The sequence below is a fragment of the Muscardinus avellanarius genome (genome assembly GCF_963383645.1).
Source record: "Muscardinus avellanarius genome assembly, chromosome: 12".
NCBI lineage: Eukaryota > Metazoa > Chordata > Mammalia > Rodentia > Gliridae > Muscardinus > Muscardinus avellanarius.
This window is the reverse complement of record NC_137798.1, coordinates 12439858-12467043: the sequence shown is the minus strand read 5'-3', so window position 1 is coordinate 12467043 and position 27186 is coordinate 12439858. Positions and strand designations below refer to the sequence as shown.

Genomic DNA, 27186 nt, shown 5'->3' with positions numbered 1-27186 from the left:
GGCGGGAGGCGGCGCCATGTTCGGCGGGCAGCGCGGCTGGTTCTCGCGCAGCGTCAGCCCCGAGCTGAGGCGGTTCTGGGGTAGGGGCGGGGGCGGCCCCAGCCCCGGGCCGGGTCCCCGGGGCCGGGCTCACCTGTGCGCTTGCCTCCACAGTGGCCGAGGGGGGCGCGGTCAGCGACCCGCGGGCCGCCGACTTCCTGTTCAGCTGCGACGCCTCGCACCCCGACACGCAGAGGTACCCGCGGGCCCCGGCGGCGCCCAGAGATAAGCCCAGCCCGCATCTGATTACCCGTCCCCGCACCCCAAATCTGATTACCCGTCCCCGCACCCCAAATCTGATTACCCGTCCCCGCACAGCTCCCGCGTTCTCCAAACCTAACGCCTGGGTAGCCTTTTATTTTATTTTTTGGTGGTACTGGGAATCGAACCCAGGGGCATTCTACCTCTGAGCTACACTCCTAGCTCTATTATATACACACACACACACACACACACACACACACACACACACACACACATATATACACATACATATATATAATTTTTTTGCGGGTCTGGGGATGGAACCCAGAGGCATTTGACCCCCCTTACCCTATTTTTTTAATTATTTATTTATTTATTTATTTATTTATTTATTTATTTGGTGGTACTGGGGTTCCTGGAAACCCTCTACCTCCGGGCTACACTCCCAGACCTATTTTATATTTTATTTGGAAACAGGGTCTCTTAAGCCAGTGCTGCTGGCTTTGAACCTGCGCGATCCTCCTGTCTCTGCCTTCCAAGCGCGGGGATTACAAGCCTGCGCCACCACGCCAGGCTTATTCTTTATTTTGAAACAGGGTCTCATTGAGTTGCGGAGGGCCTCACTAAGTAGCTGAGGCTGTCGGCGAACCGCGAGTCGCCGGTCTCAGCCTCCCGAATGCTGGGATTACAAGCTCTATTTTATATTATTATTATTATTATTATTATTATTATTATTATTATTATTATTTGCAGTACTAGGGATTGAACCAAGGGGCGTTCTACCTCCAAGCAATACCCCCAAAATAAAGAATATTTTTTATTCTTTATTTTGAAAGGGTGTCTCTTTAAGTTGGGGAGGATCTCAGTAAGTAGCTGAGGCAGTTCAAGAACCTGCCATCCTTCTGTCTCAGGCTCCCAAGGACAGGGATTACAAGCGTGTGTGCCACCCCGCCCCACTTGGTAGCTCTTTTGAACAAGTTCTACCCCGCGGATTGGTCAGTTGCCAGACACCACGGGATCCTGTGATTGGTTTTTACTTTCACTGTCCTTGTCTTTCTGCATCTTAATTACCTGCACCTTCTAAGGAATGACTTCCTCTGCATCTCCCTTCATGGTGCTCTCAAGTGTATGTTTACTGCTGGGCATGGTGGCACACACCTGTAATCCCAATACTTGGGAGGCTGAGTCAGGAGGATTGCAGGTTCAAGGCCAGCCTCAGCAATTTAGTCAGACCCTGTTTCAAAAATAAACAAATAGGGCTGGAGGGAAGATGTAACTCAGAAGTAGAATGCCTCTGGATTCAATACTCAGTACCCCCCCTACAAAAAAAAGATTGTTTACCCAGCAGGGATCTCCTCACGGCTCTCCCCCAACTACTCCCCCCTCTCCTCCTGATTACAAATTTCAAAGCTGGCTAGAGCATACCTTGCTTATTGTCCCATTTCTCTTCTAGTCCACAGTCCAGTTTGAACTGTCATTCTTTTGCCTTCGTGTACAACTTTTTTTTTTATCACCACTGTTTTACAGACCTGTGAAAAGATGTTTTCTAATGTGAACACTTCCCTGACTGTATTCCCACTGCCCACCTCAGAATCTCTTTATAGCAATGACTACAGTAAAGCTTGTAGGTGGTTGAGTCCGATTAAACAGTACTGTTTGTAGGTCAAGTTTCTAAATTCATAAATCATTGACCAAATCCCTAGACCTCCGAAAAAAGTAATATGCCGTATGTTTTTTTCTTCCTCGACAAAAAAAGGAACACCATAAATGTATCTTAACATTTCCCTAATCCTTTTTACTCTTTCTTTTGAAAGGCTGAATATGTTCTTATTTCATAACCTAAAAGATTTCCTTTCTTTCTCCTAGAATATATCAGAGCCTTGATTACATAGAAGATAATGCTACAGTCTTTCATGCCTACTATCTCTCTGCAGTAGCCAGTGCTGAAATTAAAAACTCGGTGGCCTTAGGTCATTTCATTCTTCCTCCTACATGCCTGCAAAAAGGTTAGCAGAGATTATTCAGCTAATCCCTGTTTTCCAAATCCAGCTCATTTCTTTAGAAAGACACACCAACTTTGATGATCTTTGTTCTCAGTCAGAAAGCTTTTGCTTTGTGTGTGTGGGGGGGGGGGCGGGGGGTGCTGGGGGTGGAACCCAGGGCATTCTACCTCCGAGCTACACCCCTGCCCCATTTTTTAGTCTTTATTTTGAAACCGGGTCTCACTGAGTTGCAGAGGGCCTCACTAAGTAGCTGAGGCTGTCCGCGAACCGCGATCCTCCTGTCTCAGCCTCCCGAATGCTGGGATTACAAGCGTGCGCCACCACGCCCGGCTTAAATTTAATTTTAAGAATATATTTTATTTAACCTAATATATCCAAAATATTATTCTCAATATGCAACCAATATACACATTTTTAGCTATTCTTTTTTGATCCTTAATCTTTAAAATCCAATGCTATCTTACATTTATAGCACATTTCAATTTGTACTAGCCACACTTTTCCTTCTCAGTTCCTACATTTACCTAGTTGATACTGTATGGAACATCAGAGGTCTAGAGTAATGCTACTCCCTTTTGTCCTAAAGTGGACAGCTATGGAAACTTCTGAGATCTGAGTTACAAGGATGCTAGAATCACTAGACATCTCAGTATTGTAGAATGCCTGTCTACTAGCCATTGTCTACTTCCTGTAGCAAAGAAACTTAATTCTGGAGACTACTCTAGAGACTCAGCAATTTTATACTTTTTCTTTTGACTGGACAGCTCTCCACTTTATTCATTCTTGACCTAATAGAGAAGCTAACACCTAGTGAAGAATTATTTCTCATAGGGAAAGTCTAAAACAGTGATTCTTAAAATGCATTGAACTCATCTGGGACGTTTGTTAGTAATGGAGATCCCTTGCTGGGCATAGTGGCACACACTTGAGGCTGAGACAGGAGGATCCCAGGTTCAAGGACAACCTCAGCAAGGAGCGAAACTCTCATCAACCTAGTGAGACCCTGTTTCAAAATAAGAATAAAAAATAGGGCTAAGAGTATAGTTTGGAGGTAGAATGTCTCTGAATTCAATTCCCAGTACTAAAAAAAAAAAAAAAAAAAGAAAGAAAGAAAGAAAGAAAGAAAGAAAGAAAGAAAGAAAGAAAAGAAATGCAAATTTCTAGCCAGACATGGTGGTTCACTCTTATAATCCCAGTACTTGGGAGATTGAGAAAGGAGGATCGCAGGTTTGCAGCTAGCCTCAGGAACTTAGTGAGCCGCTTCACAATTTAGTGAGACTTTGTTTCAAAATAAAAAATAATTTAACAAGGAGATTAAAGATGGCAGCATAGCCAGGCGTGGTGGCGCACGCTTGTAATCCCCGCACTTAGGAGGCTGAGACAGGAGGATCGCGCAGGTTCAAAGCCAGCCTCAGCCATTTAGTGAGGCTCTCAGCAACTTAGTGAGACCCTGTTTCCAAATAAAATATAAAATAGGTCTGGGAGTGTAGCCCTGAGGTAGAAAAGCCCCTGGGTTACACCCCCAGTACCACCAAAACAAACAAAAAACCCAGGTCCTGTTGCAGCCTAAAAGTTCATTATTCCACTCATTCTAGCGACAGTCTTCCCGGTGCTGGCCTTTGATAGACGTGGGGGAACTGAGCTCTGGCTAGTGGCCAGGCGCTTGGAAGTAGCCACCCACCGTGGTCCTTCCCTAACGGGCACTGCTCTGTGCCGCCCCCTACCCTCATATCTGCGGGACTCTAAACAGGAATGTGCCTCACACCCCTAAGGGCATAAAGCAGGCATTCAGGCCAGGGTGTGAGGGAGCCTGGACAGGAGGTGGGCATTTCAATTCTGAGCTATAACCCCAGTCCTATTTTATTATCCTATTTTGAAACAGAGTCTTACTAAGTTGTGGAGGCTGTCCTCAAACCTGTGATCCTCCTGTCTCAGCCTTCAAGTATTGGGATTACAAGTGTGTGCTATCATGCCTGGCTTTTTGCTTTGCATTTTAAATAAGTATCTTAGGTGATTTTGATGAAAGTGGAATAAGGCTGGCCTGCAAATTCCAGATTTCATGCAAAATTTAGAACTTACTTTGTGTGTGTGTGGGGGGGGGTACTGAGAAGATGGAACCCAGGGGCATTCTACTACTGACCTATACCCCTAGACCTATTTTTTTTTTTTTTGTGGTGGTACTGGGGTTCTTGGAAACCTTTCTACCTCTGGACTACACTCCCAGACCTATCTTTATATTTTTATTTGGAAACAGGGTCTCTTAAGCCAGCAAGGCTGGCTTCGAACCTGCACGATCCTCCTGTCTCCGCCTCCCAAGCACGGCGACTACAAGTGTGTGCCACCATGCCCGGCCCCCTAGTCCTATTTTTATTCTTTACTTTGTTCTCGCTCAGTTGCAGAGGGGCTCACTAAGTAGCTGAGGCCATCCAAGAACCACAATCCTTCCTGTCTCAGCCTCCCAAGTACTGGAAGGCTGGGATTACATGCATGGAATGCTGGGATGACAAGCATGAGCTACCACCACGCCTAGCTTAGTCTTTAATTTGAAACAGGATATTACTAAATTGCTGAGGCTGGCCAAGAACTGGTGATCCTCCTGTCTTAGCCTCCCAAGTAGTGGAATTACAAGCATGCATCACCACACCGGACTTTAGAAGTTACTTTTAAAAATAGTATTGGGTTTAGCCGGGCGTGGTGGCTCACGCTTGTAATCCCAGTATTCGGGAGGCTGAGACCGGAGGATCATGGTTTGCGGACAGCCTCAGCTACTTAGTGTAAGGCCCTCTGCAACTCAGTGAGACCCGGTTTCAAAATAAAGAATAAAAAATAGGGCAGGGGGTGTAGCTCGGAGGTCAAATGCCCCTGGGTTCCATCCCCAGACCCGCAAAAAAAAAAAAAAAAAAAAAAAAAAATAGTATTGGGCTTGTTTTTCTTACCACAGAAATAAGAAGAAAAATTGGCAGTTTTATTTGGGAGCAAGACCAACATTTTTTGATAGAAGAGGTAAGAGTAAATTAAATTACTTAATTAGAATCTATAATATTGAAATTTTCTAAAAGCAGTGTAATCTTAAAAATGTTTACTTTTGACACGTTAGCAGTAATAAGCCAGATTAAGGAATTTAAAGGGCACACCTCTACTCAATATTATCTGGTTTGACATTGTTTTTATAAAAGCACCTTGGTAAAATCGAGGTATTTTTGTATAAATAAAGCTGAAGAAACTTGAAAATTTTTATCAGTCAGTAATATCAAGAGAGAAATAAATGCACAGTACTTACCAGTTCGTTATTGCTGGTGCAGATTCTAATTCCTGTGCTGCACTATTCTTTAAATGTTTCGAGTACCACACCTCAGTAAATGTGTACAATACTGTTTTTTCATTTTTGGAGTCTTGCCTCAAATTTACATCTGCCTTTGACTTCAAAATCTTTATATAATAGCCATTAATATTAATATTAGTATAATTTTGCGGTACCAGTGATGGAACTCAAAGGCATTCTACCTCCGAGCTACACCCCCAGCTCTATTCTTTTATTCTTTATTTTTATTTTTGAGGTACTGGGGATGGAACCCAGGGGCATTCTACATCCAAGCTACACCCCAGCCCTATTTTTTTTTAAACAGGGTCTCACTAAGTTGCAAAGGGTCTCACTAAGTAGCTGAGGGTGTCCAGGGACTGCAGTCTTCCTGCCTCAGCCTCCCAAGTACTGGGATTACAAGTGTGCGCCACTTTGCCAGACTAGGATTCTGTATTTTTAAAAACAACAACAGATAAGTCATAAAAGGCAGTTTAAGGGTAATTGGGAAAATTTATTAATTACTGTATAAGAGATATTGAATTAATTTTCTTAAATGCAATAATGGTATACTTTTGTTTTAAGAAATTTCATGCTAGAGCCAGGTATGGTGGCGCACACTTGTAATCCCAATGCTTGGGAGGCTTAGACAAGAGGATCACAAGTTTGTGGGCAGCCTCGGCTACTTAGTGAGGCCCTGCACAAGTTAGTGTGACCCTGATTCAAAATAAAGAAAAAAATAGGGCTGTGTGTAGCTCAGAGGTAGAATGCTCCTGGGTTTAATTCCCAGTACTTCAAAAGGAAGGAAGGAAGGAAGGAAGGGAGGGAGGGAGGGAGGGAGGGGAGGAGGGAGGGAGGGAGGGAAGGAGGGAGGGAGGGAGGGAAAGAAAGTTCGTAGCCAGGTATGGTGGCACAAGTTTGTAATCCCAGTACTTGGGAGGCTAAGATAGGAGAATCTGTGCTCTTGGCCAGCCCCAGCTACTTTAGTGAGGCCCTCTGCATCTTAGTAAGACCCTGTTTCAAAATAAAGAATAAAAAATAGGGCTGGAGGTGTCACTCAAAGGTAGAATACCCCTGGGTTCCATCCCCAGTACTGAAGAAAAAAAAAAAAGAAAATTCATGCTAGACATTAAAGACTAGAAATATCATTATATCTTCCAGTGTCCCCAAATGGCCTAGAAAAAAATAAAAGAGGATACTCAGGGTGGCAAAAATATAAATGTAGATGAAAAGTAGTATGTATAATACTATTTTTTAACTTTTCTGTAAGTTTAAAAATTTTCCCAGTATCTGGATGTAGTGGCACACTTCTGTAATTATACTTAGAAGACTGAGGGAGGAGGATTGCAGGTTCGTGGCCAGCCTCTGCAACTTAGTGAGAACCAGTTTCAAAAAAAAAAATGGAATAGGGTTGTACCTTAGAGGTAGAATGCCCATGGGTTCAATCTTCAGTGCCACACACACACAAAAAAATGGATCTTTAAACCACGTGTGGTGGTATACACCTATAATCCCAGTATTTGGGAGGCTGAGACATAAGGATTGTATATCTGAGCCCAGCCTCAGCAACTTAAATATCATTAATTTAATCATTTATTTACTTATTTAGTTTGCAGTATTGGGGATTGAACCCAGGAAACCTCACCCTCCAGCCATATTTTTTTTAATTTGCTGTACTAAGATTGAACCTGGGACCATTCCACCTCCAACTACACCCCAAACCCTATTTTATTTTTGTTTTAAAATAGGATCTCACTAAGTTTTGGAGGTCCTAAGTAGCTGATGCTGGCTGCAAACTTGCAATCTTCCTGTTTCAAAATCCCAAGTACTGGGGTTACAAGCGTGCTCTACTATGTCTGGCTATTCATTTAGTTTTTTGGGGGGCAGGTGCTGGGAATGGAGCCTGGAGGCATTCTACCTCTGGGGTACCCCCAGCCCTATTTTTTTTATAATTTATTGGGAAACAGGGTCTCACTAAGTTGCTGAGAGCCTCACTACGTAGCTGAGGCTGGCTTCGAACCTGTGTGATCCTCTTGTCTTAGCCTCCCAAGCGCTGGGATTACAAGCGTGTGCCACCACGCCCAGCTATTTCGTCTAGTTTTAGAAATAAGAAAACTGAGGTAAACAGAAGAAAAAGATCTTAGTTCACATAAACATATGTTAGCAAGTGGAACCACTTGCTTTAGCTCCAAACCAACCCAATTTTTATCTTCTTAAAAATAAATATGCCAGGTATGGTGACATACTCCTATAATCCCAGTACTTGGGAGGCTGAGACAGAAGGATCACAGGTTCGTGGCCAGCCTCCACTACTCAGTGAGGCCTCTGCAACTTAGTGAGACCCTGTTTCAAAATAAAGAACAAAAATAGGGTGGGCTGTGACTTGGAGGTAGAAGGCCCCTGGGTTCCATCCCCAGTACCACACACACACACACAAAGTGTAACATACTTGAATTAGCGATTGAGTAGAAATTATTAAGTGGAAAGAGATTCTCACACTCTCAAGGTGGCCTGTGTTCTCCCTTGAATGGGTATTCTCACTTTCCTAAATAAACCTCCATGTCTCTGAAAATAAATGGTAAAGAATTTTGTTCATTCTTGGAAAATATTGATCAATGTTGCCAATTAGAATAATATAACAATAGAACATATAAATAGAAGGCACTTTACCAAAAGGGAGTCAGTAGGAGCCAGGCATGGTTCTCACTCTTGTGATCCCCGTACTTGGGAGGCTGAGACAGGAGGATCGCAGTTTCTCGGCCAGCCTCAGCTACTTAGTGAGGCCTTTTGCAACTCAGTGAGACCCTACTTCAAAATAAAGAATAAAAAATAGGACTGGGCGTGTAGCTCAGAGGTAGAACGCCTCTGCACTCAATCCCTAGTACCGCAAAAAAAGGTATTAATACGGATAAATTTATAATCAGGGGACCATTATTCTTTGGAGTAAGTTTATGACCTAAACATAGAAATGTCCTAATGCTTTATTATGTGATAGGTACCAGAATCCAAGTCACTTTCACAAGATCTACTGGAAATATTTAATACACGTTTAGTTCTTTCAGAACTTCCAGCTAAATACTTCACTGGCACTTTGAAGTGAAAACATATTTTTTAGCTTTTTTTTTTTTTTTTTTTTTTTTTTTTTTTGCAGTACTGGACTGGAATCAAGGGGCATTCTATCTCTGAGCTACACCCCGGCCCTATTTTTTTATTCTTTATTTTGAAACAATTTGTTATTCTTTATTTTGATCCTCCTGTCTCAGCCTCCCAAGTACTGGGATTACAAGTGTGCGCCGCCACGCACAGCTAGCATTCTTCTTATTTTTTATTTGGTGGTACTGGGGGTGGAACCCAGAGGCTTTCTACCTCCGGGCTATACTCCCAGACCTTTTTTTAAATATATATTTTATTTGGAAACAGGGTCTCATTAAGTAGCTGAGAGCCTCACTAAGTAGCTGAGGCTGGCTTTGAACCTGTGTGATCCTCCTGTCTCAGCCTCCCAAGCGCGGGGATTATAGGCGTGCGCCACCACGCCCGGCATTCTTATTTTTTATTTGTAGCTCATAGAAAGCCCAGAAATCCTTGAATCAAGATTTTAAGAAAGTTTAAATAATAGCACTTTTTTTCCTTATGGCTAAAAAATGTAATATGACTACTTTAAAGAAAATGTCAAAAATTAAAAGGAATAGCCGGGCGTGGTGGCGCACGTTTGTGATCCCCGTGCTTGGGAGGCAGAGACAGGAGGATTGCGCAGGTTCAAAGCCAGCCGCGCTGGCTTAAGAGACCCTGTTTCTAAATAAAAAAGTATAAAAATGGGTCTGGGAGTGTAACTCAGAGGTAGAAGGGTTTCCAGAAACCCCAGTACTATAAAAGAAAAAAAATTAAAAAGAATAAAATCAGTCTGGTGTGGTGGAGCACGCTTATATAATTCTAGTACTTGAGAGGCTGAGATAGGAGGATCACGGTTTGTGGCCAACCTGAGCTACTTAGTGAGGCCCTCTGCAACTTATTGAGACCCTGTTTCAAAATAAAGGATAAAAAAATAGGGCTGGGATGTAGCTCGGAGGTAAAATGTTCCTGGGTTCCATTTCCAGTACTGCAAAAAATAAATAAATAAAAGAATAGCATCTAAAGTTTTTATTGTGTGTGTGGTACTGGGGATGAGACCCAAGGGCATTCTACTTCTGAGCTACACCCCCAGTTGTATTTTATTCTTTTACTTTGAAGTTGCTGAGGCTGGCGCGAACCTGCGATCCTCCTCTCTCAACCTTCCATGTACTGGGATTCCAAGAGTGGGTCATCATGCCTGGCAACATCAAGTTTTACTTATCTAACACTACTGCAGCTTGCATTTTAAAAATTCTGGTCTCTTTTGTATCTCTAAAATATATGGTAATGTTATATTAGTGTATATACAGAATTTTTTCAGTTTCCAAACCAAAACATATAAATATTTTTATGACTTAATATATATGTATTACCAATTTATGTTTTTTCCTTTAAATAACTGGCTGGATCATTGGTGTGCTCAACTTTTAAAATGTTCTTTCTTTTGCCATGTGCAGCATGAGGAAGTAACATCAAATGGCATAAAGACCCTCAGGGACAAGAGTGAACTAGCAACAGAGCATAGGAAAGATTTATCCAAAAGGTACTGAATCCAGAATCTCATTCACATTCAACTCATTGTAGGTATTTTGAGCACCGGCTGTTACTTATCTCATTTAATTTTCATAATTTTCCTGTAAGAGTGATACTATTATTACTATTTCCATTTACAGAAAAAGAGATCTAAGATTTAAAAGATTAATTTGTCCAAAAGTCATACAAACTTTTATTAAGTGGGGTAGAGGTAGGTAGGAATGGGTTCATCTAATTTCAGAAGTCCTGAATTTAACTACTGTGCTGTACTATCAGTTACATTATAATTATTGCTATCGTTATTATCATTACAGTGCTGGGACTGAACCAGGCCTCATACATATTATGCAAGCTCTACCACTGTGCTAAATACCCAGCTCTTTTTATTTAATTTTATTTATATATATTATAATACAAAGGAAGTTAACCTTAATGCAGAGAAAAACTTAAAATTGTATACATTAATCCATCAAATTTTCATATGCAGAAAAACTACTTGGTCACTTTTTCAGCAGCTTAGGCTATCCTCAAACCTGTGATCTTCCTGTCTCCGTTTCCTAAGTACTGGAGTTACAGGCATGTGCCACTATCCTTGCCCTAAATTTAATTTCTGAAGCCAAACTAACCATATTATAAACATTTTAGAAAAAAGAGGGGAAACCACTATAAACTTTCAAACTATTGCCAATATTTAGTGTATTTTCCATTTAAAATGGGCATAATACAATCATGTCATTCCAGTTGAGGTTGAGAGACCAAGGCAGGAGGATCACAAGTTCAAAGCTGAGAATTTTTGGAAGACTCTCTCTCACATAACAAGTAAAAAGTCTGGGCATGGTGGCACATGCTTGTAACCCAGTACTTGGGAGGCTGAGACAGGAGCATCAAAGGTTCGTGGCCAGCCTTAGCAATTTAGTGAGGCCATCTGCAATTTAGTGAGACCTTGTTTCAAAATAAGAGACTAAAATAGGGCTGGAGGTGTAGCTCGGAGGTAGAATGTCTCTGGGTTTCATCCCCAGTACACATAAATAAGTAAGTAAGTAAGTAAGTAAATAAATAAATAAATAAATAAATAAATAAATAAATAAATGGTACAAATCTGAGAAAAATATGTTCCATCCATTAACAAAACTGAAGGATATGAATATGCTTAGGAAGGTGTCTGCCTAGAGCCTTTTCTTTATAGAACCACCAGAGGGTGCAATGTTAACATAAATAAAATGCACCCTAACCTTACCAGTGAAGCATTATTTTTTTTTATTTTATTTTATTTTTTTTTGCGGGTCTGGGGATGGAACCCAGGGGCATTTGACCTCCGAGCTACACCCCCTGCCCTATTTTTTATTCTTTATTTTGAAACTGGGTCTCACTGAGTTGCAGAGGGCCTCACTAAGTGGCTGAGGCTGGCCGCGAACCGCGAACCTCAGGTCTCAGCCTCCCGAGTGCTGGGATGACAAGCGTGCACCACCACGCTCAGCTGAAGCATTAATTTTATTGGCGTGTGTGTGTGTGTGTGTGTGTGTGTGTGTGTGTGTGTGTGTTACTGGGGATGGAACCCTTCTTCCTCCGGGCTACACTCCCAGACCTATTTTATATTTTTTTATTTGGAAACAGGGTCTCTTAAGCCAGCGCGGCTGGCTCGGAACCTGCGCGATCCTCCTGTCTCCGCCTCCCAAGCGCGGGGATTACAAGCGTGCGCCACCACGCCCGGCTTTATTGGCATTCTAATAGTGATATTGGACACTTACTAAATGGTAAATTATTTTTGAACATTTGCTGAATACAAGAAACTTGTGAGCTAAGCAGTTCACAATATTTCATTTGTTTCTCACAATTTCATGAAATAGATAAATACTGTAGCTCATTTTACAGTTGAGGAAACACGTTCAGAGAGCTAATTCACCCACTGTTATTCAAGGAGTGGAAGTGAATTCAACCAATCCAGCTGATTCAGAGTCCAAGCTCTAAACCACACTGCTGTTTTCCCTTCCTAAATGTCCCCAGACCTTCTGAAAGTTGCATGTTTCTTCTTAATTATTTTGTTATTATAAATGTAATGCATAGCCAGGCATGGTGGCACATGCTTGTAATCCCAGTATTTGGGAAGCTGAGATAGGAGGATCATAGGTTCAAAGCCAGCCTCAGCAACTTAGCGAGGCTCTCAGGAACACAGTGAGACCCTGTTTCCAAATAGGAAATAAAATTGGGCTAGTGCTGTGTCTTGGAGGTAGAATGCCTCTGGGTTCAATCCCCAGCACCAAAAAAAAAGTAATGCATATAATTTGTCAAAATGGGGAAATAAAAAAAAGAATAACATTGCCAGGCATGGTGGCACACGCTTGTAATCCCTGCGCTTGGGAGGCTGAGACAGGAAGATCGCACAGGTTCGAAGCCAGCCTCAGGTACTTAGTGAGGCTCTCAGCAACTTAGTGAGACCCTATTTCCAAATAAAATATAAAATAGGTCTGGGAGTATAGCCCGGAGGTAGAAAGCCTCTGGGTTCTATCCCCAGTGCCACACACACACAAAAAGAATAACATTTAAATTGTAAGCAATCCCACTACTACTCATTAGCATGTGTGGGGGGGGGTTGCATTGAACCCAGGGACATTCAATATCTGAATTATACCACCAGTCCCATTTTAATTTTTATTTGGAAACAGGCAAGAAAGATACTAATGAGCAGAGCATGGTGGCACAGCCCCATAATCCCAGTATGGGAGGGTGAGATAGGAGAGCTGCAGGTTTGAAACCAGCCTCAGCAACTTAGCAGGACTTTCAGCAACTTAGAGCCTGTTCCAAAATAAAAAAATAAAATCAGGCTGAGATTGTGGCTCAGAGGTAGAATGCCTTGGGGTCAATCCCCAGTACCACAAATGAATAAATAAATTTCCTGTAGCTGCAATCCACCTGCCTCAGGTACCTCCCAAGTGATTACAGGCATGACTCACCAGGCCCAGCCTTCTCCAGTTTTAAAAAAAATAAATCTATTTCCTACTTATATGTGATTTTACTCTTTCATATTTTTGTATATGAAAATATGATATTTATTTATTGTGGTTTTATTTATTTATTTTTTGTGTGTGATACTGGGGGTGGAACCCAGGGGCTTTTCTACTTCTGGGCTACACTCCCAGATCTATTTTATACTTTATTTTGGAAACAGGGTCTCACTAAGTTGCTGAGAGCCTGACTCAGTACCTGAGGCTGGCTTTGAACATGCAATCCCCCTGTCTCCGCCTCCCAAGCACTGGGATTACAAGCGTGCGCCACCACGCCTGGCTATTTATTATGGTTTTAGGGATCAAACCCAGGGCCTTTGCATATGCTAGGCAAGTGCTGTGCCACTGAGCTACATCTCCAGTCATGAAGATGTATAGACTATTTGTTTTATTCCATTAATACAATAAATTAGATAGCTTTATTTTTTTTTATTTTAGTACTTGACAAAGCAAAACTCAAATACATTACTTTTTTTTTAGGGGGGTGAGTACTGGAGATTGAACCCAGGGGCATTCAACCTCCAAGCTATATTCCTAGCTCTTTCTACCTCCGGATACAGACCTATTTTCTATTTTATTTGGAAACAGGGTCTCACTAAGTTGCTGAGAGTCTCACTAGGTAGCTGAAGCTGGCTTCGAACCTGTATGATCTTCCTGTCTCATCCTCCCAAGTACTGGAATTACAAGTGAGCACCACCATGCCCAGCTTATTACTTGTTTCTTTTAAAACTGAATTTTTCTAAGTTCCTGAGGCTGGCCTTGAAAATGCGATTCTTCTGTCTCAGACTCCCAGGTACTGGGATCATAAGCATGCACCACCATGTCTGACTCTATTTTTTTTTTATGTCAAGGATTGAACCCAGTGGTGTTCGTACCTCTAAGTTACACACCTAGCCCTTTTTATTTTGAAATGGGGTCTTGCTAAATTGCTGAGGCTAGCCTCAAACCTGTAATTTTCCTGTCTCAGCTTCCCAAGTACTGAAATTACAGCCGTATACCACCTCACCTGGCTTCTATTTTTATTTTTTAATAAAATATATTTATATGGTTTGATATGAAAATATACTGGCTGTTAGAGGGCCAATTCTCCTTCCAGAGGCAATATTATCAGTTTTTCACAAATACACATATGTACTAGCAAATCCACCTAAATATTATTCTTTTTCTTCTTTTCTCACTATAAACACTATTCTATACAATTTTTTCACTTAGTAATTTATCTTGGAGATCATTCCATATTATAATGAAAAGGTTCGTTCCTTCCTTCCTTCCTTCCTTCCTTCCTTCTTTTCAATACTGGGGATGGAACCCAGGGGCATTCTACCTCCAAGCTACACCCCCAGCCCTATTTTTTTATTCTTTATTTTGAGACAGGGTCTCACTGAGTTGCAGAGGGCCTCACTAAGTAGCTGAGGCTGTCCTCGAACAGCAATCCTCCTGTCTCAGCCACCTGTATGCTGGGATTACAAGTGTGCGCCACCACGCCCAGCTTTTGAAAAGGGCTTTTTCATTTCATGCTGTTAGCATTCCATTATATGAACTCATCACAGTTTATTTAACTAGTTAGCCTTTATTTTAATGGGTTTTAAGGTAATTTCTAATCTGCTATTAAAACAGCGGTTTGGTGAATAATCTTGTAATGTCATTTTGCATGTATCTGTATGATAATTTGATAGAAGGGAAATTACTGGGTCAAAAGGTATGTACATTTGTATATTTGATAACTTATCATATTACCTTTAATAGAAGCTAAATCAATTTACACTCCTACTTGTGTACATAAGGGGATTTAGTCTCATACTTTTCTGAGAACATAATTTTGCTTTATTCCTAGGAACTCATCTAACTATAAATAGTTTCTTTTGGAAAAACTTAAATGCAATCCAAATTTTTAGAAAATTAAAAATAATGCCAATATTATCTAGTATAATTTAGATTTTAAAGAAATAAATTTAAATGATAAATTTATGACCAGGTATGGTGGCACATGCTTGTAATTCCAGTGCTTGGGAGGCTGAGGCAGGAGGATCACATAGGTTCGAAGCCAGCCTCAGCTACTTAGTGAGGCTCTCAGCAACTTAGTAAGACCCTGTTTCCAAATAAGACATAAAATAGGTCTGGGAGTATAGCCCAGAGGTAGAAAGCCCCTGGGTTCCATCCCTAGTACCACATACACACAAAAAATTAAATAAGTAAGTAAATAAATGTATCTATGGTTCTATATATTAATTATTTTTAATAATTGGGTTTTAATTTTTATATAATTATATATTAGTTATATGTAGTCTAAGTATAGTAAAAGCTGTTATTTGCACAGTTAGAAAAATAAAAAATGGTGAAAGGCTGAGACAGGAGAATCACAGGTTCGTGGCTAGCCTCAACTACTTAGTGAAGCCTTTCACAACTTAGTGAGACCCTTTTTCAAGATAAAGAATAGGGCAGGTGTGGTGGCGCACACTTGTAATCCCCGCGCTTGGGAGACGGAGACAGGAGGATCGCGCAGGTTCCAAGCCAGCTGTGCTGACTTAAGAGACCCTGTTTCCAAATAAAAATATAAAATAGGTCTGGGAGTGTAGCCTGGAAGAAGAAGGGCTTCCAGGAACCCCAGTACCACACACACACACACACACACACACACACACACACACACACACACACACAAAAGATAAAGAATAGGGCTGGGAGTATAGCTCAGGTAGAATGCTCCTGGGTTTAATTACCAGTACTGCGAAAGAAAGAAAGAAAGAAAGAAAGAAAGAAAGAAAGAAAGAAAGAAAGAAAGAAAGAAAGAAAGAGGAAAGAAGGAAGGAAGGAAGGAAGGAAGGAAGGAAGGAAGGAAGGAAGGAGAAGAGAAAATGGGTATTTGCTATTGTATACCTATAGTCCCAGCTACTCAAAGGCTAAGGCAGGAGAATTGCTAAACCCTAGAAATCTAGGAATATGAGACCAGACTGAAATATAGTCAGAACTCAAATTTCTTTCTTTATTTATTTTTGTTTATGTGGTACTGGGAATGGAATCTAGGAATCTTCTAGCTATACTGTCCACCCCTATTTCTTTTCTTTTTTTTTTTTTTTTTTTTTTTTTTTTTTTTTAGAAACTGGGTCTTGCTAAGTTGCTGAAAGCCTCACTAAGTTGCTAAGACTGGCTTTGAACCTGCAGTCCTTCTCTTTCAGTCTCCCAAGTACTGGATTACAGCATGTGCTACCACGCCAGGCTCAAATATTTAAAAAAATTAAAAAATAAAAACAAAAAAGGGTATTTTAGTTGAACACTAAAGATACAAAACTAAGGTATAACTTAAAGCTGGGTTTGGTGGTGCACACCTATAATCTTAGTACTTGGGAGGCTGAAACAGGAGGATCAAAGGTTCACCACCAGCCTCAGCAACTGAGTGAGGCCTTCCACCACTTAGAGACCCTGTTTCAAAATAAAAAAATAAATAAAATAGGGCTGAGGACAGCCAGGCATGGTGGCGCATGCTTGTAATCCCAGCATTTGGGAGGCTGAGACAGGAGGATCACGGTTTGCAAACAGCTTCAGCTACTCAGTGAGGCCTTCTACAACTTAGTGAGACCTTGTTTCAAAATAAAGAATTAAAAAATAGAGCTGAAGTTGTAGCTCAGAGGTAGAATGACCCTGGGTTCAACCTACAGAACCCCCCCCCCAACACACACACACATACACACAAAGATAAAAACTTAAGATATAAGTAATTATACTACACAAATGTGTTAAACATAATTTAACTTTTTTTTTTGGTACTAGGGATGGAACCCAGGGGCATTCTTCCTCCAAGCTACACCCCAGCCTTATATTATTTTTATTTTGAAACAGAGTCTAGGATGATGAGAATCTTACTACTTGCTGAGGCTGCCCTTGAACCTGTGATCCTCCTGTCTCAGCCTCCCAAGTATTGGGATAACAGGAGTGTGCCACCATGACTGGCAAGTGTCAATTATTTAAATGCTGAATAAAAAAAAGTAGTATAAGCCAGGCTTGGTGGCTCATGCTTGTAATCCCAGCATTCGGGAGGCTGAGACCTGAGGATCGCGGTTCGCAGACAGCCTCAGCTACTTAGTGAGGCCCTCCACAACTCAGTGAAACCCTGTTTCAAAATAAAGAATAAAAAACAGGGCAGGGGTGTAGCTTGGAGGTCAAATGACCCTGGGTTCCATCCCCAGACCTGCAAACAAAAAAAGTAGTATAATCATTTAGGATAGAATTTACTATGTTTTATGTTTGTCTGCTTATTTATTTATCTATATCTGTCTATGTGATACTGGTACTACCTCTAAACTATACTCCCAGCCATTTTATTTATATTTATTTGTTTTTCAGTACTGGGGATGGAACCTCCAAGCTACACACACATGACTTTCTGTATGTTTCATTTTACAGCACAGAAAAGAATTTTATAAGGACTCCAGTTGTAGAAAAGCAGATGTACTTCCCTCTTCAGAATTATCCAGTGAACAACATGGTAACAGGTAACTTAAAATAGAATTCAGAATAAATGCAGCTAGAGAAGAAGGGAATAGTGTGTAGAATAAAGTTGCTGTTGTGCTTCAAATGCCTAGCCTCTATTGGATGTGGCAATGGAAGAAACGTCACTCTGGTCCTAAATAAGTGACCTGAAGAATTGCCCAAGGATAAGCTTCATGTTTTCTGTGCTAAAAGTGTTCTCTATGTTGGGTGAACATATCTGTTATTCAGGCATCAGTTGTTCGGTATTTATTTATTCATTTATTCATTTATTCATAGGTGCTGGGGATCAAACCCAGGGCCTGTATATACCTTGATATTAAGTTTTTATTGCCATGTTTCCCAACTTAGAAGATGAACTGTATGTGCTTCAGATAAATCCATCACCATGTACTAAATACCTAATTGTGTGTGTGTGTGTGTGTGTGTGTGTGTGTGTGTGTGTGTGGTGCTGGGGATGGAACCCAGGGGCTTTCTACCTCCAGGCTACACTCCCAGACCTATTTTATACTTTATTCGGAAACAGGGTCTCACTAAGTTGCTGAGAGCCTCACTAAGTAGCTGAGGCTGGCTTCGAACCTGTGTGATCCTCCTGTCTCAGCCCCCCAAGTACAAGCGTGCCCCACCACACCCAGCTAAATACCTAATTTTTATTTGGACATCCCAAATGCTTAATAACATATTAGAAAGATCAGTGTTAAATTATAAAGCAGCCAGCTATAAAGACATGTGATGTGCATTGTAGAATGTTTAACAAAGGTTGTGGCCTCGGCCCATTGATGTCAGTAGCACAACTCCCTCTCCCTGTTGTGATGAACAAAAATGTTTCCAGACATTGTCAAACATCCCCCAGGAGCCAGGCGTGGGCGCGCACGCTTGTAACCCCAGCATGCGGGAGGCTGAGAGAGGAGGATCCTGGTTCAGACAGCCTCAGCTACTTAGTGAGGCTCTTTGCAACTCAGCGAGACCCTGTTTCAAAGTGAAGAATAAAAAATAGGACTGGAGGTGTAGCGTGGAGGTAGAATGCCCCCTCGGTTCCATCCCCAGTACCTAAGTGTGTGTGTGTGTGTGTGTGTGTGTGTGTGTGTGTGGTGCTGGGGATGGAACCCAGAGGCTTTCTACCTTCGGGATGCACTCCCAGACCTATGTTATACTTTATTTGGAAACAGAAATTTTTTTAAATCCCCCAAAATATCAAATATTTTGTTTTGTTTTGTTGTATTGCTTTTGATTAGAATGAAATCCACTCCGTTTGATGTTCTTGTTATCACCCGTGATAAAAAGTTATGATTAAAAAGAGTGAGAAAGCTGGGCGTGGTAGCGCACGCTTGTAATCCCTGCGCTTGGGAGGCAGAGACAGGAGGATAGTGCAGGTTCGAAGCCAGCCTCGCTGGTATAAGAGACTCTGTTTCCAAATAAGAAATATAAAATAGGTCTGGGAGTGTAGCCCGGAGGGAGAAGGGTTCCATCCCCAGTACCACCAAAAAAAAAAAAAAAAAAAAGTGAGAAAACAATTACTAGTAATTACAAATACCTCACAGGCAAAATGTCCAAACCAAAGGGATTTTATAGTAAGGTTGGGAACCTGTAATAGGTGCTGTATTAGTTATCTATTTCTATGTACAAATAGCTCCTAAACGTAGCCACTTCAAACAATGAACATTGATTATTTCATGGTTTCTAAGGGTGGGAAATCCAGGAGCATCTAACCTGGGAACTTCTCTCTCATAGTCTAATATAAGTTTGCAGTCAAGTTGTCAGTCATTCCAAGCCACAACGGGGACTGGAAAAGCCACTTCAAAGCTTGCTCGTGTGGTTGTGGGCAGGCCTTGGGTCCTTCTTGGGTTCTGGCCCAAGATCTTTCACCAAGTGGGCTCTGCATAAGTGCTGTTCGCCACACAGTAGCTTGCTTCTCTCAAAGTGAGGACTAAGGATGAGAAAGAGCACGCCCAAGGCAGAAGGCCTGTCTTTATATCCTGCAGCCAGAAGTGTCATACCATCCCTTTGTGCCGTTGGTCACGTAAAACAGCCCAAGTACAGGGTGGTAGGGTGAATGCCATTCAAAACCATTCAAGTTTGTGAATGCCAGGTAGTGGTGGTCAGTCAGGGCCTTCTGCGATACGACACTACCACAGACCACACGGGATTGTTCACCAAGAATGCCTTGCCTAGGAACTCCCCTCGTTCTCTCCATTCGTCTGGATAGCACAGGAACAGCCATTGTCCAAAACTTGAGCTTGTTTCACAGCTTCAAGAGTTGTTTTGAGAATGAATACCTGATTTGAGTTGGCAAAATCATAGCTTTTTCTGGATTTTTAGACATGGTACCCCATCAAATAAAAAATCAAGTCATTCTCATTCAGATAACCAATGTTCTAAGATGTAAAACTTAGGAACTATAAGCAGCTATGTATGTGCATATCTGTATACATGTAAATGTATTCATATGCACACACACATTTTCTTTTGGTGGTGCTGGGAATGGAACCCAGGGTCTAGTGCATGCTAAGCAAATGGTCTCTATCTACTACTGCACCCCAGACCAATGTTCATTTTTTATTTTAAAATTAATTAATTAATTATTCCTCGTGCCTCAGCCTCCCAAGTCCTGGAATGACAGGTGTCCACCACCACGCGCAGCTCAATGGCCATGTTGTCTATCATGAAAGAAAACTATCTTTCTTCAGAAAAGGAAAATGAGGCTAACATGCAGAGAAAAATTTGAGAGCAGTGAGAGTGATGACAGCTGGTCCTAGTTAACACTACGGCTGAGCGATGATGGCCTGCCGTCCTCACAGCTTAATTGATAAGGCAAAATCTTTCCATTAAACTTCCTTTTTTGTTTAAACTAAATTAAATTTATTGTTTGTTTTTTTTTTTTTTTTGGTGGTACTGGGGTTCTTGGAAGCCCTTCTACCTCCGGGCTACACTCCCAGACCTATTTTATATTTTTGAAACAGGGTCTCTTACGCCAGCGCAGCTGACTTTGAACCTGCGCAATCCTCCTGTCTCCGCCTCCCAAGCGCAGGGATTACAAGCGTGCGCCACCACACCTGGCTTAAATTAAACTAAATTTAAAATTATATTTCTGTCAATTTCAACATAAAGTTGACAAAACTATTTCAAAACTGCTATAATAGACCAGCATGGTGGCGCATGCTTGTAATCCCCATGCAGGTTCAAAGCCAGCCTTGCTGGTTTAAGAGACCCTGTTTCCAAATAAAATATAAAATAGGTCTGGGAGTATAGCCCAGAGGTAGAAGGGTTCCATCTTCAGTACCACACACACACAAAAAAAACCCCGCTATAGACACTGGGCGTGGTGGCGCACACTTGTAATCCCCGCGCTTGGGAGGTGGAGACAGGAGGATCGCACGGGTTTGAAGCCAGCCACACTGGCTTAAGAGACCCTGTTTCCAAATTAAAAAACCCTATAAAATAGGTCTGGGAGTGTAGCTCGGAAGTAGAAGGGCTCCCAGAAACCCCAGTACCACCAAAAAAAAAAAAAAAAAAACCTGCTGTAATAATCTGTTTCTGACACTATAAATGTCCAACTGAAGATGTAGAAGAAAAAACCAACTTGGACTCATATTCACTCCCTTTTACTATGCATTCACACATTCACAACATGGATGACGCTGACTCCAAGTGTGTCAGGAAAACCACTGTCTGTCTTGTCAGTCCTCACACTCCAGTCAGTGCCTTCCCCAGAGAGTGAGGTAGGTGGTCCCCACACACCAACAGGCAAGCAGGTCTGCAAGACACAGCCAGTGTTCTCTAACCCAGTTCAGCTCTTTTTTCTTTTTTTGTACTGAGGATTGATCCTAGAGGCATTCTACCTCTAAGCTACACTCTCAGCCTAATTTTATTTCTTATTTGGAAACAGGGTCTCATGATGTTACTGAGCCTCGCTAACTTGTGGAGGCTGGGTTCGAACCTGTGCTCTTCCTGTCTCAGCCTCCCAAGTAGTGGTCCAATTCAGTTCTGACACTACCAGAAGATCGCATGGGTCCCACTGGTTGAGAACCCAGTCCCTCAGGATGCCCCCTCTTGATGCCAGCTGCAAGCCCAGGTGGTTTTACCTGTGCTCTGAGCAACCAGATATAAAGTGAAATTCCTACCACTCCCTCCTTTGCTTCTATTAATTGTTTGAGTCCCTCACAGAACTCAGGGAAACATTTACTTACATTTACTGGTTTACTACAAAGCGTGTGTGTGTGTGTGTGTGTGTGTGTGTGTGTGTGTGTGTGTGTGGTACTGGGGATTGAACCTAGGGGCATTCTACCTCTGAGCTACACCCCCAGCCCTGTTTTTTATTCTTTTTATTTTGAAATAGGGTCTCGCTAAGTTGCGGGGGCCTCCTTAAGTAGCTGAGGCTGATCACGAACCGCCGTCCTCCTGTCTCAGCCTCCCAAGTACTGGGATTACAAGCGTGCGCCACCACGCCCGGCTACCACAAAGCATATCGTGAAGGACACAGATGAAGAGATGCGTAGGGTGAGGTATGAAAGCTCTGAGAGCCCCTGCTCCAGGAAGCTCCATGTGCTCAGCTGAGAGCCCTCCAAACCCTCTCCTTCTGGAGTTTATGGAGCTGTCACTGCATGTGTACAGTTGAAGCGTGGACATCTTGGTCAATGCTAATGCCTGGATGGGAGCCAGCAAGGCCCGCCCACTTCATTGTTCTTATTGGCCTCTGCGTGGCGTTCCTCCTCCTAGTACCAGGCAGGACCGTCTACAGTGAGGAGGTCCTAGGACCTACCATCAGATACAGTCCTCAGGGAGTGTCTTTATGGCCAGCTCAAGACAGAACGGTGAGGGAGTAGTAAGAGTTTCTGTGACCTGTAAGGGAAATTCTAACTTTTTTGTCCTGCTTTGGGGAGGGAGTTATAAGCCAAGAACTGCAGAAAAAAAACCAAATATACATATTACATATATGCATATATATAATACCACAATCCTTTTAATACTTAATAATTTTTACTGATTAACAATTTTTTATTTTTATCTTCACCTGTGTCTTTGGAAACCTCAGATCGTGTATATATATTCAATTAACTAAGGCTTAATATTTTTTTCACTGATATCTATGTGTGTGGTGCCAGAGGTTAAACCTGGGACATTCTACCTCCCAGCTACCTCCCCAACTGTATTTTATTTTTATTTGGAAACAGGGTCTCACTAGATTGATGAGCATCTCACTACTTGTTGAGGCTGTTCTCAAATCCGCTGTTCTCCTATGTCAGCCTCCCAAGGGCTGGGATTACAGGCATGTGCCACCACGCCTGACTTCACTGATTTATTTTACACAGATACCTAGTTATTCGATTAAATTCACAAATTTACCAGGCATGGTGGCATATGTCTGTAATCCCAGCACTTGGGAGGCTGAAACTGGAGGATCATAGGTTTAAAGACAGCCTCAGCAACTTAGAGAAGCCATCAGCAACTTAGACTCTGTTATGTATGGGAATATATTTATTAATCAGTTTTATATGGTTGAATTTACAGTTAACTTATTAACTATGAATTTAATATTATTCAAATAATCAAATTTAAATGGGTGTGGTGGTGCACACTTGTAATCTCAGTATTTGGGAGACTGAGATAGGATTTCAGGTTCAAGACTAGCTCCAGAAATTTAGTGAGACCCTGTTTCAAAATATAAAAATAAGCTGGGCATGGCAGCACACCCTCCTAATCCCAGTACTTGGGAGGCTGAGACAAGAGGATTGTATTTCCCTGCCAGCCTTTCCTACTTAGTGGGGTCTTCTGCAATTTAGTGAGACCCTGTTTCAAAATAAAGAATGTAAAACAGGGCTGGGACTGGGTGTGGTGGCACACGCTTGTAATCCCAGCATTTGGGAGGCTGGGACAGGAGGATTGCAGTTCACAGATAGCCTCAGCTACTTAGTGAGGCCCTTTGCAACTCAGTGAGACCCTGTTTTAAAATAAAGAATAAAAAATAGGACTGGGGGTATAGCTCAAAAGTAGAATGCCCCTGGGTTCCATCCCCAGTGCCACACACACACACACACACACACACACACACACACACACACACACAAAAGGAAAGAAAGGAAGGAAGGAAAAGAAAACAGGGCTGGGAGTATAGCTTGGAGATAGAATGCTCCTGAATTCAATCTCCAGTACTGCAAAAAAAAAAAAAAAAAAAAAAAAAAAGCACCCCCCCAAACACACACTGAGGTAGAATACCCCTGGGTTTAAATCCCCAGTACCCCTCACACAATCAAAGTATATGCATAGATATCCTGTTGTAGTGGTATTCTATATTCAGTCAGGGGCATTTGACCTCCAAGCTACACCCCCTGCCCTATTTTTCATTCTTTATTTTGAAACCGGGTCTCACTGAGTTGCAGAGGGCCTCACTAAATAGCTGAGGCTGTCCGCAAACCGTGATCCTCCAGGTCTCAGCCTCCCGAAGGCTGGGATTACAAGCGTGCGCCACCACACCTGGCTTCAATCTTACTTGAACTCTACCATAATTTTTTTATTCAGTGTTTACTTTTTGTGTGTATGTATGTGGTACTGGGGATTGAACCCAAGGGGCATTCTACTTCTGAGCTACACCCCAGCCCTTTTTATTTTGAAGCAGAGTCTTACCAATATGTGAAGGCCTCACTAAGTTGCTGGGGCCGGCAATGAACTCATGATCCTCCTGTTTCAGCTTCCCAAGAACTGCGATTGTAAGCATGCATCACCACACCTGGCCAGTGTTTACTTTTAATTAGATTTCAATTTTAATATAAGCCACAAATATTTGCATTACACATAAAATATAATCCTTCAAATATTACGCAGCTATCAACTTATTGTTTAAAATCATTGAATCCTTAAACACTTTCCATTTGGACAGGGTTTCTTTTTTGATACTCATATCTATTTTAGATTATTATTATTATTATTATTATTGTAGTGCTGGGGATGGAATCCAGGAGCATTCTACCTCTGAGCTACACCCCCAGACCCATTTTTTATTCTTTATTTTTTTGAAACAGGGTCTCACTAAGTTGCAGAGGGCCTCCCTCACTAAGTAGCTGAGGCTGGCCGAGAACCTGCGATCCTCCTGTCTCAGCCTATTTCAGATTATTAATGATATCAAAATTACACACATAACCTTGTTGACTGAGCAGTAAGATTAATTTTCCCATTAATTTTTCACTAAATAATGTTATTCCAGTGTTAGCAGTTCAGGAAAGTGTTATTCTAAGGGGGAAGATGAGCTATTTGTGCTTTCATTTAATTTTATTTAAAAAATTATTTAATTGGTACTGGGGATTGAACCCAGGGGCATTCTACTTCCATGCTATGCCCCCAGCCCTATTTTTATTTTATTTATTTATTTATTTATTTATTTATTTATTTATTTATTTTATTTATTTATTTTGTGGGTCTGGGAATGGAACCCAAAGGCATTTGACCTCTGAGCTACACCCCCTGCCCTATATTTTATTCTTTATTTTGAAACCGGGCCTCACTGAGTTGCAGAGGGCCTCTCTAAGTAGCTAAGGCTGTCCGCGAACCGCGATCCTCCAGTCTCAGCCTCCCGAATGCTGGGATTACAAGCATGCGCCACCACACCCAGCTCCCAGCCCTATTTTTTAAATATTTTTTATTTTGAAACAGGGTCCCACTAAGTTGCAGAGGGCCTCACTTAGTAGCTGAGGCTGGCCAGGAACAAGTAATCTTTCCTGTCTCAGCCTCCTAAATTCACCAGGATTATAAGTGTGCGCCACCATGCCTGGCTCTGTTTGTTCTTTTAGCAGCGAGTTGGATAGATAGTTCTAAGTTATTATCCTTTAAAATAGTTAAAAATAGTTATTTTGGTTTAGGTACTTTTATGTTCTAGTCCTAATCCAGACATCACTCTCTCAGTAGTCAAAGTAACTAATCAAGTAACTGTGCTGTTTTTTTCTTTTTTCTTTTTTGTAGTACTGGAGATTGGATTCAGGGGCATTCTATCTCTGAGCTACATCCTCAGCCCTATTTTTATTTTTATTTTGAAACAGGGTCTCACTAAGTTTATGAGAGTCTCACTACTTGCTGAGGCTGTCCTCGAACCTATGATCCTCCTTTTTCACCCTTCCAAGTACTGAGATTACAAATGTTCACCACCACCCCCTTGCCCTCGTATCTCTGCTTAAAAGGTGGTAGAAGAGCCGGGTGTGGTAATACATACCTATAATGTCAGTATTTAGGAGGCTGAGACAGAAGGATCACAGGCTAGAAAACAGACTCTGCAAGAGTAAGACTCATTAACTTAGTGAGATCCTTTGTCAAAATTGAAAAAAATAAAAAATAGGGCTGGGGATATACCTCAAAGTAGAATGCCTCTGGGTTCGATCTCTAATACCACAAAGAAAAACCAATCTCACTGGTGGTATTATATTATTATTATTATTATTATTATTATTATTATTATTATTATTATGTGGTACTGGGAATTGAACCCAGGGGCATTCTATCTCTGAGCTATACCCCCAGCTCTATTTTTTGTTCTTTATTTTGAAACAGTCTCACTAAGTTGTAGAGGGCCTCACTAAGTAGCTGAGGCTGGCTGCAAACCTGGATCCTCCTGTCTCAGCCTCCCAAGTACAGGGATTAGAAACTTGCACCACCACAGTTAGCTTTCTTTTCTTTTCTTTTCTTTTCCTTTCTTTTCTTTTTTTTTTTTTCTTTTTTTTTTCTTTTTTTTTTTTTTTTTTGGTACTGAGGATTGAACCCAGGGTTATTCTACCTCCGACCTACACCCCTGTCTTATTTTTTATTCTTTTTTTTTAAGATTTTTTGATGGTAGTAGGAGCTGAACCCAGTGGCATTCTATCTCTGAGTTATACCTCCAGCCCTATTTTATTCTTTTTACTTTGAAATAGAATCTCACTAAATTGCAGAAGGCCTCACTAAATGGCTAAGGCTGGCCATGAATCTGTGATCCTCCTGTCTCAGCCTCCCAAGTACTAGGATTACAAATGTGTGCTACCATGCCTGGTTTTTAAAATTCTTCTCTAAAAACATTCTTTAAAATCTTAAATCTAAAGCCGGGCATGGTGGAGCATGCTTATAATCCCAGCATTCAGGAGGCTGAGACCAGAGGATCGTGGTTCGTGGACAGCCTCAGCTATTTAGTGAGGCCCTCTGCAACTCTGTGAGACCCTGTTTCAAAATAAAGAGAAAAAAGTAGGGCAGGGGGTGTAGCTCAGAAGTAGAATGCCCCTGGGTTCCATCCCCAGTACCACAAAAACAAAACAAAACAAAAATTTAAAATCTAATAAATCCAAGACACTATAAAGCAGACAATATAGTAGAATTTCAAATATATAAACATAAATATGCTTTTTCTTATTTTGTAGGTTACATATCAGTTGATGCCATGAAGAAATTCCTTGGGGAGTTACATGACTTTATTCCTGGGAGCTCAGGATATTTGGCATATCATGTTCAAGATGAAATTAACATGTCTGCTATAAAAAACAAATTGAAGAGGAAATATTAAGTT

The 27186-nt window shown here is 41.5% G+C and overlaps 1 protein-coding gene across 1 annotated transcript; it reads left to right on the top strand.

Annotated features, from left to right (window-relative positions):
• Positions 1 to 16: 16 nt before the first annotated feature.
• On the top strand, positions 17 to 27183 carry TERB2 (telomere repeat binding bouquet formation protein 2; the record flags this gene model as incomplete). The annotated part of the gene is made up of 7 exons (XM_080707868.1): positions 17 to 80; positions 154 to 235; positions 2110 to 2249; positions 5188 to 5249; positions 10110 to 10195; positions 17589 to 17677; positions 27041 to 27183. The coding sequence occupies 7 exons, from the start codon at positions 17 to 19 to the stop codon at positions 27181 to 27183; spliced, it is 666 nt and encodes a 221-aa protein (XP_080563994.1).
• Between the last annotated feature and the right edge of the window lie 3 nt (positions 27184 to 27186).